Source organism: Amia ocellicauda, chromosome 14 (genome assembly GCF_036373705.1).
Source record: "Amia ocellicauda isolate fAmiCal2 chromosome 14, fAmiCal2.hap1, whole genome shotgun sequence".
In the NCBI taxonomy this organism is placed as follows: Eukaryota; Metazoa; Chordata; class Actinopteri; order Amiiformes; family Amiidae; genus Amia; species Amia ocellicauda.
The window spans coordinates 13,351,608-13,365,768 of record NC_089863.1 but is presented as its reverse complement, the minus strand read 5'-3'; the positions used below and the strand labels follow the sequence as shown (position 1 = coordinate 13,365,768).

Sequence of the window (14,161 nt, the reverse complement as noted above, 5' to 3'; positions counted from 1 at the left end):
TTGGGTACTCAGATATCTACAGTAGGAGTCTCGGGGGTGTAGCTGAGAGAGGCCTAGTGATGAACTACAATTGAGTGACCCATAATAGGGCACAGCAGAGGTCACAATGATGTAATGCTGTTCAGTTGCCACAAAAATTGGACATAGTCCTTGTGTCTTCTAGCATCCAGATTAATCTCAAAATGCATAGAGATTACTGATCCATTTTGAAAGGGAAAAAAAATAGAGGAAAGAAGATACATATAGGTTTAGTAATATCTGAAAACAACCATGCTTGAATGCTCAGTACTGACAGGCCCTCCTGCAATGGTGCCTTTACCCTTTAAGGGCTGTTTTAGGGTTTCCTCCCCTGTAGGAGGGGCATGCAAACTCACAGGGCTCCAGGGGATATAAATCAGCATGTGAAAAGCACTGGTGCACAAATTAACTATATACAGTTAGGTCCATTAATATTTGGACAGTGACACAATTGCCATCATTTTGGCTCTATGCCACCACAATGGGTTTGAAAGGAAACAATCAATGTAGACTTAAGTGTAGACTTTCATCTTTAATTTGAGGGTAGTGTAACGAGGTGCGGGGTGGGGCTACAGCAGCCAATGAATGTTAGGCAGGAACAAGGTCAAAATACAGCAACACTAACCACGGAAGAGGGTAAATACAGCCCCAGGCTGTTGGTTTATTTTCGTTCCACCTTGGATATTGGGAAACCAAAAAGAGAAAACAAAAGCCTAGCTCTTTGTAAGGAGCGCTATCTGTAGCAGGGATGGTCTGCTACCCAAAAGAAAATCCCTAACTAGCCTAGGACAGCTAAGCGGTTTCCCAGGGTTAACAAAACCAGACAAAACAAACAAAAGTCTTGAGGGGTTAGGCAGTCTCGTGGTCAAAAGGGTTCCAGGGGTCGTCACCAGGGTCTTAGTCTTCCAGATCAATCCAAACGCCGCTCAAGGTCCTCAGCCAGTCCAAGTTGTCATCCTGTTTTCAATTCCGTTAGTTTGCTCACTCGCTCGCTCGCTCGCTTGCTTGCTTGCTGCCTTGCCAGTGTTTTTCCACCGGCTGTCCATGGTCCTGATCCATGGAGGGTCTGGCTCTGCTGTCCATGGTCCTGTCCATGGCAAAGAAGAGCATTAGGGCAGGCACATAGCGGCGATTGAAGACCCGGCCCCTCACCTCGTTACAGTAGTTACATCCAAATTGGGTGAACGGTGTAGGAATTAAACCAATTTTTATATGTAGTCCCCTCAATTTTAGGGGCTCAAAAGTATTTGGACAAACTAACAATCATGAATTCAATTGTGAGTTTCAATACTTGGTTGCAAATCCTTTGCAGTCAATGACTGCCTGAAGTCTGGAACCCATAGACATCACCAGATGCTGGGTTTCTTCCTTGGTGATGCTCTGCCAGGCCTGTACTGTAGCTGTTTTTAGTTCCTGCTTGTTCTTGGGGCGTTTTGGCCTTCAGTTTTGCCTTCAGCAAGTGAAATGCATGCACAGTTGGATTCAGGTCAGGTAATTGACTTGGCCATTGCAGGACATTCCACTTCTTCTCCTTAAAAAGTCTTGGCTTGCTTTCGCAGTATGCTTTGGGTCATTGTCCATCTGCACTGTGAAGTGCCATCCAATGAGTTTTGAAGCATTTGGCTGAATCTGAGCAGATAATATAGCCCTGAACACTTCAGAATTCATCCTGCTGCTTTTGTCAGCAGTCACATCATCAATAAATACAAATACATGCTCATGCCATAACATGCTTCACAGATGAGGTGGTGTGCTTTGGATCATGAGCAGTTCCTTTCCTTCTCCATATTCATCTCTTCACATCATTCTGGTGAAGTTGATCTTTGTCTCATCTGTCCATAGGATGTTGATCCAGAATGGTACAGGGTTCTTCAGATGTTTTTTGGCAAACTCTAATCTGGTCTTCCTGTTTTTGAGGCTTACCAATGTTTACTCTGGTGAAGTCTTCTCTTGATTGTTGAATTTGACACAGATATGCCTACCTCCTGGAGGGTGTTCTTGATCTGGCCAACTGTTGTGAAGGGGTTTTTCTTCTCCAGGGAAAGAATTCATCCGTCATCCACCACAGTTGTTTTCCATGGTCTTCCAGGCCTTTTGGTGTTCCTGAGCTCACCAGTGCATTCTTTCTTTATAAGAATGTACCAAATAGTTGATTTGGCCATTTTTGCTATCACTCTCCCAATGTTGTCTATAATTACTTGCAGCTGCCTCTACACACTGAGTAATGCTAGAGGAATTTGTCCAAGAGAAGATTGAACATGTTTGAATTGTATGAACAGCCTGACCTGTAAACTCACATCTTAAAGTGTATCGCACACACTGTTCCTTTTCTTCTATTGTCTGAACAGTGTTAAAGAATGAAAAGTGATGTATACGTAAGACAGACTGCTTTCCCATTCCCAAGCACTGGCCATTTCCATGTCCCTACACAGAAAGCATAAAACATCACAGAATACAAATCAGCTCTATAAACTGTTGACTGTATATCATATCATATGCTTTCACATGATCTACAGCTGCAGTTGCATGCTAAAAAAAACTTGTTAATAAATTAGTAAGACATGACATCTTTCTGAATATCTGTTGGGTTGGGTAGTCTGTAACACACTCCTACCACAAATCCTCCAGATCTTTTATTCAAAAGATTATTTTTCATTAGCAGGATCTAATTTGAGTTCTTCTGCCTCAATGTCATTTCTGACATATAATACAACCCCACCACCTCTTCAATTTTGCCTGTCTCTCCTAAACTGAGTTGTATTCATCCCCATCATTTTCTGTAAGCCATGTTTCTGTCACTCCTACAACATCAAAGTCACACGCCAGCACTGTGGCTTCTAGGTCTAACATCTTGTTCCTTATACTCCTGGCATTGAGTTACAAACACTACTAGCAGTTTCCCTTTATTTTATTTCCTTAGAGGAACACCTCCCATTGTCAGTGCTCCCTGCCCCACTAGGTCACTAGTTTATTATTAACATGTATACATCTTCCTCAAACCAAACTTCATCTGGTTTGAACTTCTTTTTAATATGGATATTATAAGGAGTACAGGTATAGGTGACACCTATCAAATGAAAATAGACAAAGTGTACTATAATTTTCTGCATAGTTGATCAAAGTATATGACACTAGTACTAAGTTTGTTTCTCAAAAGCAGAAATGTGTTTTTAGACCATTTTAGACATTTTTGACCATTTCCTCCATTCAAGTCTATGGGAAATTTTGAGAGGAAATTGTTTTGTTTTGAAATATCACTTTAATTGAAACTTGTAGAAGTTGTTGACTGAAAATAGCATAAGAAAGTGAGAATTAATATGCATTTGAAAGCACCTTGCCTATGCAGAAAAGGTTTGAGAAAATGTGGACCATGAAATGCGTGCAAAAGTGTGGCCCTTCCATTATAAGGGCCACAAGCATGTGGGACCACTCAAATGAAAGCATACAAACTACAGAATACATTTCTGCGGTGTTGATCATGATCAGACACATTATATTGCACCACTATCATCTTTTGTTTCCAAGATAAATAATACCATAATGATGAATTATGAAAGGTATGGTTGTTATGAAAACAAATTAAATATATACGTATTTGTCTTACATTTCTTACAAGTACTAGTCAAAATACACATTATAAGATAAACTGGAATACAAATTGAAGGAGTAATGATAACTTATTAAGAATAAAAATCCTTGAACCTGAGTCAAGTTTCTCCCCCTGCAAGTCAATCTCATCATTATTATTATTATTATTTCTTGGCAGACGGTCTTATCCAGGGCGACTTACAACATAAGTGCAAAAATAAAGACGTACAAGGCATATCTCATCATATAATTTGAAAGCCCAAAGTCTCCAGTTTCCAGGGATATAAAATATTTCTGGCTATAACAGTGCCAGAGTTATTAATAGCTATCTCAAGCCACTGGCTGAGTGTAAATTGATTTTTAAAAATGAGGGGGTGGGACTTATATGGAGTGCATTATTGAGGACTTGTCTTGCAGCTACTGATCTACTGAGATCAGCAGTGTGTTTTGTTAAAAGTAAATAATTGGTAGATACATACCAATTATAATAGATCTACATTCCGCACATTTACAAATTGTCATACAGTAGGCTGCCAGTGATAAATTAAGGATTCCATAAAAATGGGTCAGTCCGTGGATCTGAAGGAAAAGCTGCGGCAGCTATAAACTCATCCCATTTCTGATTAAACTGGTAAGGACTGTGCTACTTTTGGTTACATATGTATTATATTATTAAATACTTATTTCCCTCATTAACATGCAAATCAATTTATAACTTTTTTGAAATGCGTTTTTCTGGATTTTGTTGTTGTTATTCTGTCTCTCACTGTTAAAATACACCTACCATTAAAATTATAGACTGATCATTTCTTTGTCAGTGGGCAAACGTACAAAATCAGCAGGGGATCAAATACTTTTTTCCCTCACTGTATATGATTTTTAACTAGTGCTTTTAAAATATCTTGCAAATGTTAATAAAAAACGTTGTGGGTAATATTTTGAATGTACGAGTGGGTGTATTTTGTTTTTAATACAATTATGCAATTATTTTGCATTTTTATTTTAACTAAATCTGAAATTTTATATAAACATTGCTAGGACACTGCTTTGGTTGATTTTAAATTAATTGCAAGGGACGAATATTTTATAAATATGTGGATTAAAACTGGCAAACTTCTGCAGTATTTTATTTTATTTTATTATATTGGGTATATGTTTCCCGCGCAGAATCTAATTTGTAATTGTGGGCCTCAGTGTATGTGTATTTTATATTGCGGTTTCTTTTTCTTTTCTAAAAAATACCCTGAAATGCTGTGATTTTATTTCAGATGAATGCTGATGCATGAAAGACAGCTGAAATTCTTTCTGCTTTATATTTTGTGCTTATCCACAATAAACCATCACAGCATAATCACTTTGTGGGCGTGATTTTTAGACACAATGCAACCTAAACTGTACAGGAGTTCAGCCGACCAGACAACGCCTGTTACATGAGCAAGGATCATTTTCAATAATTTTGAAATTTTACAATTGAGTACAGAGACTGAAAACAAAGATATTTAACACTAACACCCCTCCTCCAGCCGTGTGTGAGTCAGTATTTAAGCGCTGAGCCACACTGCCCATCCCATGAGGAGGAGTCCATGCAAACTCAGAGGGCTTCCTGCTTCATTTATCTCACTGCACTGAAGGAGACACAGTGAATGTGCAGACTGCCTAGACTGAAGTCTCATTACTGCCATCTCAACCTCAAACAATGGCCAGTCTAACTGCAATTATTATAGCGGCCACATGTTTAACAGGTGAGTATTGTCAGCAGTGACTGATTCACTGTGAGAGATTGGACTGTGCTTGAGATTGTGAGTGTTGAACTTGTTTTCTTCCCACAGGTGTTCAGTCCCAGATCGTGCTGACTGAGTCTGAGGCAGCAGTTAAAAAGCCTGGAGAATCCCACACACTGTCCTGTACAGCCTCAGGATTCACTTTCAGCAGCAACTGGATGCACTGGGTTAGACAGGCTCCTGGGAAGGGGCTGGAATGGCTAGGAAACATTAAATATGATGGTAGTAGCAAGTATTATGCCCAGTCAGTTCAAGGCAGATTCACCATCTCCAGAGACAACTCCAAAAGCACGATGTATTTACACATGAACAGCCTGAAGAGTGAAGACAGCGCTGTGTATTACTGTGCCAGAGAGACACAGTGAGAGAAGTGAAGCCTGAGCCCTGACAAAAACCCACAAGCATATGAAACACAACAAGCCTCACTCACAACCTCAAGAGGATTCTGTCTCTGATAATTCACCATGTACAGAAAAATATAATCCTGTGTAATGTCACATACTCTGACACAATAAAGCAGAACAATAGTTTAATTAGAAATAAATGGCACATTTTAAGTCTCCTTGTGCCCCTTGTTTGAATCGGATTGTTAATCTTCCAGACATGAATATGAAAGTTTCACCAAAATGTTCAGTCTCCAGTTAATGATTAATAATAATACATATTTATCTTACTGACACCTGAAAAGTCAAAACACATCACTAAGTTACAGTTTTTTATGCTTCTTCTTCTACATATACTTCTTAACATTGTACAAATACAATGATCAAATTTATTGCAGGTTTATTGAAAATAGTAATAATGAGTAAATGAAAACATACTGTCAAACTTTTCCTCCTGTTGATGGATACATTTTAAATCTCATACATTTAGTTTTTTCTTTTTTAAATATCTTAAATGTTCAAAAAATACTGAATGAGTTAATGATCTGTCTGTACAAAACTCACTGTAAGCATTAATTGTAAGGTTCCCTGAATCCAAATACATGATTATGTGTACAATTCACAATTCCATTACTAAAATATAACCCAACCCTACAGCTGTAACAGGACTGCCAGGGGTTGTGGACCCAAGTGTGCGACTAAAGATATAGGTCAAAACATGCGTGAGGTCAAGAACAGGCAAATTGGGCTATGGAGGTTAAGTTAGTGTTGTGGTCGGTGTAAACAGGCTATAAGTCGGATGATCAGGCAAACAGAGAACAGAGGGAGATCCAAGAGATGGTAATCAAAGAGCTGGTAAAGGTCAGGAACAGGAAAACTCAGAAATAAGAATACTAATGCTCAGAAGTATAGGACAGGAGGCTTTGCAAGACTTTGCGAGGAGCTGTAGAAACAAGGGGGTTTAAATGCTGAGCTAATGAGCACAGGTAACTTAGAACAGGTGTGCTAATTGATAAATTAATGGAGAACACTTGACCTGAACTAACCCTGATCAGGAGAACAGAAAGCTGAGAAAGGGTAGAAGGTGAGAGACATTAACCTCTGGTGGAGAGACTAGGATCAAGGTGATATTTATGTTGAGAGCTTTTAGAAAAGCAGACCAGACATGGGGGGTGAATAGAGGACCTTGGTCACTAACAATGTCCTCTGTTAATCCAAAAACATGAAAAACATGGGTGATGAGGAATTCAGCAGTTTCCAGAGTAGTGGGAAGACCCTTCAAGGGGATGAACCGGCAAACTTTGGAGAAACAATCTACAGCCACAAGGACTGTGGTGTAGCCGTGAGAAGCAGGGAGGTCTGTGAGAAAGTCTATGGTGATGTGGGACCATGGTTGGTGAGGCACGGGAAGCGGCTTCAAGAGTCCTGCAGGAAATTGAAAAGGGGATTTCACCTCGGCACAGGTTGGACAGGAAGCGAGGAAACGGGTGACATCATGGGCCAAGGTGGGCCACCAGAATTTCTTCCGGACCAGGAACAAAGTGCGATGGACTCCGGGATGCTCGGAGGCAGGGAAGAAATTAAGCCATTGTAGTAAGTGGGAGCATACAGAGGAGGGTACAAAGGTATGGGTTGCTGGACAATCAGGAGTTGGCTCAGAGACAAGTGCCTGTTGAATTTGATCCATAATATTCCATCTAATAGGTGCTACGATGCAAGAGGGAGGCAAGATGGGTTCTGTAGAATACTGAGGGGTGCACTTGTCGAACTGATGAGACAGGGTGTCTACTTTGAGGTTCTTGGAACCAGGGTGGTAGGTGATGTTGAAGTGGAACCATGTGAAAAACAATCCCCAACGTGCCTGACGTGGATTGAGCCTCTTAGCAGAATGGATGTATTCTAGATTACGATGATCAGTAATCAACAGAAATGGGTGTTTGGAACCCTCCAGACAGTGCCGCCACTCCTCAAAGGCAAGTTTGATGGTCTGGAGTTCACGGTTCCTGATGTCATAGTTGCACTCAACAGGAGACAGCTTCTTGGAGAAGGTGGCACAGGGTTAGAGATTGGCTGGCTGGCCATGTTGTTGAGAAAGGACCACTCCTACCCCTGACTCTGAGGTGTCAACTTCCACGACGAAGGGCAGCAAGGGATCCGGATGTTTATGTATAGGAACAGTGGTGAATAAGGTCTTGAGATGAGCAAATGAGTCTGTCCAGGATAGAGTGCGGTCTGAACCCCTGAGGAGAGAAGTCAGAGGAGAAGCAACAGAACTAAAGTTGTGAATAAAGCACAGATTAAAATTTGCAAACCCAAGAAAACATTGAAGAACGGTCTTTGACAGTGCGGGGCTGGGGCCAGTCAGTGACAGCTTTCACCTTATTCTGGTCCATATGAATTCCATTTGCAATAATGACATATCCCAGGAAGTATATTTGTTCACGATGGAATTCACACTTCTCTGTCTTCACATACAGCCCATTATGCAGAATACAGCGTAGAACCTGATGAACATGGGTTACATGGTCAGAGAGGGTTGGAGAGTAAATCAAGATGTCGTCTATATACACTATTACATAGCAATTTAAAAAATCTCTCAGCACCTCGTTAACGAAAGCTTGGAAAACCGATGGGTCGTTAACCAAACCAAAGGGAATCACCAAATATTCATAATGACCAGGCACTAGAGATAGTGGATAACCATAATTTATTGTGATGTCATTTAATACTCTACAATCAATAACAAAAAATGAAAGTACTTCAGTGTGCAGGAGGCCAATCTGGAGGCTGATGGGCTTTGTTATCTTTCAAGTCGGAAGCACTGCCCAAGGGGGAGGGGTTTCTGCGCACTTTCGTAGGAACCCAATCAAAACGTCACTCTGTCAAAGCTGTCATTGACCCTGCGCTCGTCACTCAGAACTTGTCCCTTCCACTTCCTGTTCTATAAAACGGGACGTCAGCACAGGTTCGTTCTCGCTGGACTCGAGAATGTAAGCTCTCTGTGTCTGTGTTTGTAATAAACATTCAAACTGCGTATTTTGGCTGGCTGGCTCACTTCATGGTGTTGTTCACCACCATTTTTGCTAATCTCTGTCTTGTGTGTGTATTTATTATTGATAACTAATCCAATTCTGTCCCGTCTGTGCACAGGAGGTCCGGCTGCGCTTTCTGTTTCAATTTCGTTTACAAGAAGAGCCTTTTAAAAATATTAGTCGTGTTTATATAGTGCTATACACCGATCAGCCATAACATTATGACCACCTGCCTAATATTGTGTAGGTCCCCCTTTTGCCGCCAAAACAGCCCTGACCCGTCGAGGCATGGACTCCACTAGACCTCTGAAGGTGTGCTGTGGTATCTGTCACCAAGACGTTAGCAGCAGATCCTTTAAGTCCTATAAGTTGCGAGGTGGGGCCTCCATGGATCGGATTTAATTGTCCTGCACATCCGACAGATGCTCGATTGGATTGAGATCTGGGGAATTTGGAGGCCAAGTCAACACCCTGAACTCGTTGTTGTGTTCCTCAGACCATTTCTGAATTTCGCTCCCCATGTGCATCAATGAGCCTTGGCCGCCCACTGACCACTGCAGACCAGGAACACCCCACAAGAGCTGCAGTTTTGGAGATGCTCTGACCCAGTCGTCTAGCCATCACAATTTGGCCCTTGTCAAAGTCGCTCAGATCCTTACGCTTGCCCATTTTTCCTGCTTCTAACACTTCAACTTTGAGGACAAAATGTTCACTTGCTGCCCAATATATCCCACCCACTGACAGGTGCCATGATAACGTGATCAGTGTTATTCACTTCACCGGTCAGTGCTCGTAATGTTATGGCTGATCGGTGTATCAAGCAAGCAGTGCAAAAATGTGTAGTTGAAGAGGTTAATTTCAGTGGACACATTGTTTTAGAAAACTGTCAAAAGGGGGAGCTGTTGGAAAGGTTGTGTGAAAATGCTTAACAACCAAATAAATTTCACAAGTAAATGTCATTTGTAACCAGTGGTCATAATGTTATGGCTGATCAGTATATCAAGCAACTAGTTAGGACTGCAAAAACACAAACTTTATTAAGAGTCTGTCATTATTCACACCCTTTTTATGTAAGTATCAAACCTGCCATAACAATATTTTCCTGTGTTTGAACAGAGATACATGTGTGTGATATAAAGGTGTCCAAAATAATCATACAAATAAGTTTTTTCTCTGAAATGAACTTTTGAAAGAATTGCCTTTATCACATCCACATTGTGTTACTATATGGAGTGAAGGGGCAAATGTTGAATGCCAGTGTCTATAATAAGAAGCCCAAACCAATTCAAAGGAAAGATAATAATATCTTTATAGCACTTGAGAAGAGCTTGAAAGAGAGTATGTGTGTGTCTATATGTGTGTGTATAATAGAGTGTTTTCAAATGTAAGTACATGTTTCAAATAATAATAACGAAGGATCTGAGGATTTTGAACCGGTCTTTTGTTTTGTGTGGGAATGTATTATTTTAAACATTTACTTAAATTGACAAGCAATTCAGTCTCGTCTGATTTGCAAGACGTGGGTTATTGTATACATTTGACATGTATCCGTTTCAAATGTATGGTGAAGGTGTTTAAAACGCGTAGGTTGCACCTGTAGATATGTGATGTATCCATTAGAAAATATCTATTTACCCATTATATAGTCAGCATCCAGAAACATTGTGATACCCTGTCTCTTATCCTATTTTGGAAGCCTCGGTCTTTCAGGTGTTGTCGGTGTTTTGCACTCAGTGGCACACTATTGCTTTAAGTCAATGTCCGCACAATCTATATTGATATGTTTCTGTCAAGAACTGGGTTTAGCAACAACAGCAAGATGATCTTCCTTCTCTTATTATATATGTTTTTTTTTATACTAAATTTAACATCCCTACTAGCACACTAGGTTAACTGTACCAACAGGATACCAGACAGATAGTTTGTTGATTAATGCACATGCTGGCCATATCAGTCATTTCAAGCCCTATTCCTCAACATTTGTTGATATAATGTTTTCATCATATTTTTACTATGTAGGCCTACTTGAACTTCTGTCTTCAAAAGTGAGTACACTTGAGCAATTTATAACTGTTTTTACCAGAAAGGTGAGGTTTTAAAATGTTTGTAGTATGCAGCATTATGGTTATTTTCTATGGCCCGCTCATGAAAAATAATTAAATTTGTATATGTATTTTTAGGCGGAAATCACATTGCATTCAACAGGTTAATGTTTGTTGAAGTTTGAATATTTTCTGATTATGGTCAGGTAAGAAAGTTTGCATACAACCCAAACTCAAAACTAATATTCGTTAAATCCAGGAAGAACACTTTAAATAACAAGAATTAATAAAGAAATATACGTTTCTTTGATTTGCAAAAAATAATTGGAAAAGCATGGTTTGAAACAGAGAACAGTGAAAACATGTATAGAATTAAAAAGTTAACATATTGTAAACTGACACATTTAACATTGCCAGAGGCTTGTAACACCTTTCACAAGTGGGAAAACATCTCTTACAACACATCACTAAATATCAGAAAAATACACCATGCCTTCGTCACACTTTGATGCAAATGTGGAAGTTGAAAAGTATATTTATCTCATTCCAGAACAGACACAGCCTATGACTTCTCCTTTCCCTGAACAGTCATCTAGCAAACTATTCACAATGCAGATCATAAAAGCACTGATAACAGCTACAGTTTGTTTTACATGTGAGTCTTTTTTTTCAGGTGGTATTAAAAACTGTAAAATGATTTATCTTTCTTGGTTTCTATATTTAACAAGATCAGTTAGATTGTTTGGCTGTGTGTTTAACATTTAAATTAGTGGCTTTGTGTTTTCTATTTACAGGCGTTAGGGCGGCCATCGTATTGACCGGGTCTGAACCAGCAGTTAAGAAGCCAGGAGAATCTCACACAGTTTCTTGTAAAGCCTCAGGTTTTACATTTGGTGACTACTACATGAGCTGGGTTCGTCAGGCTCCCGGAAAGGGTCTGGAATGGGTCGCTCGCATCAGCTACTGGGCAGGAACAACTATAAACTATGCACCAGCTGTCCAGGGAAGATTCACCATCTCCAGAAATAATCCCCAAAGCACACTGTATTTACAAATGAACAGCCTGAAGACTGAAGACAGCGCTGTGTATTACTGTGCCAGACACACACAGTGAGAGAAGTGAAGCCTGAGCCCTGACAAAAAGCCACACACCACAACTGACACATGCCTTGTAATTCATGAGAAAAATGGGGGCACAGTGTGCCCCAGATAAGCCATTTAAGAAAGACAGTAAAAATGCAGAGTACTCTGCCTCCCTCTTCTGGTCAATAAATATTGTTCATAATTTGGGAATATAAACTCTGTTGATCCCAACAATCCCCTTTTTTCAGATTAGCAGCAAGGAACTAGCAACACTACAATTCATTGCAAAGTGCTCCCTACAGAGCTGTTCATAATGTCACCCAAACATTTTTCTAAATAAGAATAAAAAAGTTGTTTATGTATTTATTGTAATTAAACACATTTTTAACCATTATGGATTTCTGTGATCCTATATGTTTTTCACAGATGTCTGAACTGAGTACTATGAACAAAAAACCTACCCAACCTCAATCAGATCATGCTAAATACCTCGACAGAATCCCCTCTCCACAGGTCCCATTTTCTATATTTCTGGTTATTTAATCCCCTCTTGGAGAGACCACTATACTCTCCTTTTCCCAATCTGAGAGTGAGAGGAGACAGGAGACTTATTGTAACAGCCAGGATATGATCATGAAATCTTACATTATAAAATTAAGAGCTTTTTACTGCATATTGTAATCCTCTCCTGTTTACAGCACAAGTGTGTATGTACCATGTCATACTGTTGTGTAAATAGTTTACCAGGCCTCTTATCAGTTTTCTTACACCTTTTACAGAGTCTGCAATTACAATTTTCCATTCATTTCAGCATAAAGAATGCAATTTTCTGCGATTTCATTCTCTTTTATACTTTATCTGTAATGCATTAATTTACAGAGTTTCCTGTATGCAAAGCCAGCGGCCGCTCCTCCTTACTTAACCGGCAGCTGCAGCTCTTCTGTGGATCAGCAGGTCTCCAGCCAGTCTCTCAGAAACAGGCAACACTGAGCTCTGTGGGAACGATGCTGCCCGTACTTCTGTTTCTGTGGCTGACGGCTGCACCTCGTGAGTTCAAACTAGTCTGACGGTTCAATGTTAAAGTATAATAATAATAATAATAATAATAATAATGCTACTATTTCCTGTGGTTCTTATTTCTTTATATTGTTGTTCTTTCTCTAGGTGTTGGGGCCCAGATTGTGCTGACACAGTCTGAATCGGTGCTGAGGCAGCCAGGAGGGTCTGCCAAATTAACATGTGCCGTCTCTGGGTTTAGTGTCAGTGGTACTATCATGCACTGGATCCACCAGGCTCCTGGTAAAGGACTGGAGTGGATAGGTTACTTCTACTCCACATCTAGCAATAGCTACGCCTCGTCTGTCAAAGGAAGGTTCACGGCCTCCAAAGACAGCAGCAGTTTGTACTTGGACATGACCAACCTGAGAGCTGAAGACACTGGAGTCTATTACTGTGCGAGAGACACCGTGACACACGTGGTCGAAAGTCTGAGTCAAAATCCACCTGATCATCACAGTGCTGTTGTGGGGCCTAGGGGGTCAATAGTGTCACCACAGACAGGACAAAATACACTCTTTAACATTGAGTGCTGTACAGGAAGCAGGTAAATTATTTAATTTAAATCACTAATTGCTTTACATTTGAAGATCTTGCCAAATCCCCTTTATTCCACAAACTATGAAGTTACAACTTACAGCATGTTAGAAATAGCAGATGTCAGAACTCTATTCGTTTCCTTATTGAAGAGGTATGTAAAATGTTAAAATTTGATGAGGATGTTTTAAACAGAGAGGACAACTTTAACTAAGTTAATCATTTGGCACAACAGATTGAAGCATGTTTTGTGTAATGTGAACGTGGCTACATTACAATATACACTCACCTAAAGGATTATTAGGAACACCATACTAATAATGTGTTTGACCCCCTTTCGCCTTCAGAACTGCCTTAATTCTACGTGGCATTGATTCAACAAGGTGCTGAAAGCATTCTTTAGAAATGTTGGCCCATATTGATAGGATAGCATCTTGCAGTTGATGGAGATTCGTGGGATGCACATCCAGGGCACGAAGCTCCCGTTCCACTACATCCCAAAGATGCTCTATTGGGTTGAGATCTGGCGACTGTGGGGGCCAGTTTAGTACAGTGAACTCATTGTCATGTTCAAGAAACCAATTTGAAATGATTCGACCTTTGTGACATGGTGCATTATCCTGCTGGAAGAATCGTGTATT

General features: G+C 40.1%; 1 protein-coding gene across 1 annotated transcript in view; it reads left to right on the top strand.

Moving 5' to 3' along the window:
• The first annotated feature begins 5,184 nt into the window (after positions 1–5,184).
• The window catches only part of LOC136768771 (immunoglobulin gamma-1 heavy chain), a 28,001-nt gene continuing 19,024 nt past the window's right edge, over positions 5,185–14,161 (top strand). Inside the window, exons 1-2 of the mRNA XM_066723134.1 lie at positions 5,185–5,348; positions 5,436–5,747. Of these exons, the coding sequence (XP_066579231.1) occupies positions 5,303–5,348; positions 5,436–5,747 (358 nt within the window). The 5' untranslated portion in view covers positions 5,185–5,302. The remainder of the gene's footprint in view (positions 5,349–5,435; positions 5,748–14,161) is intronic.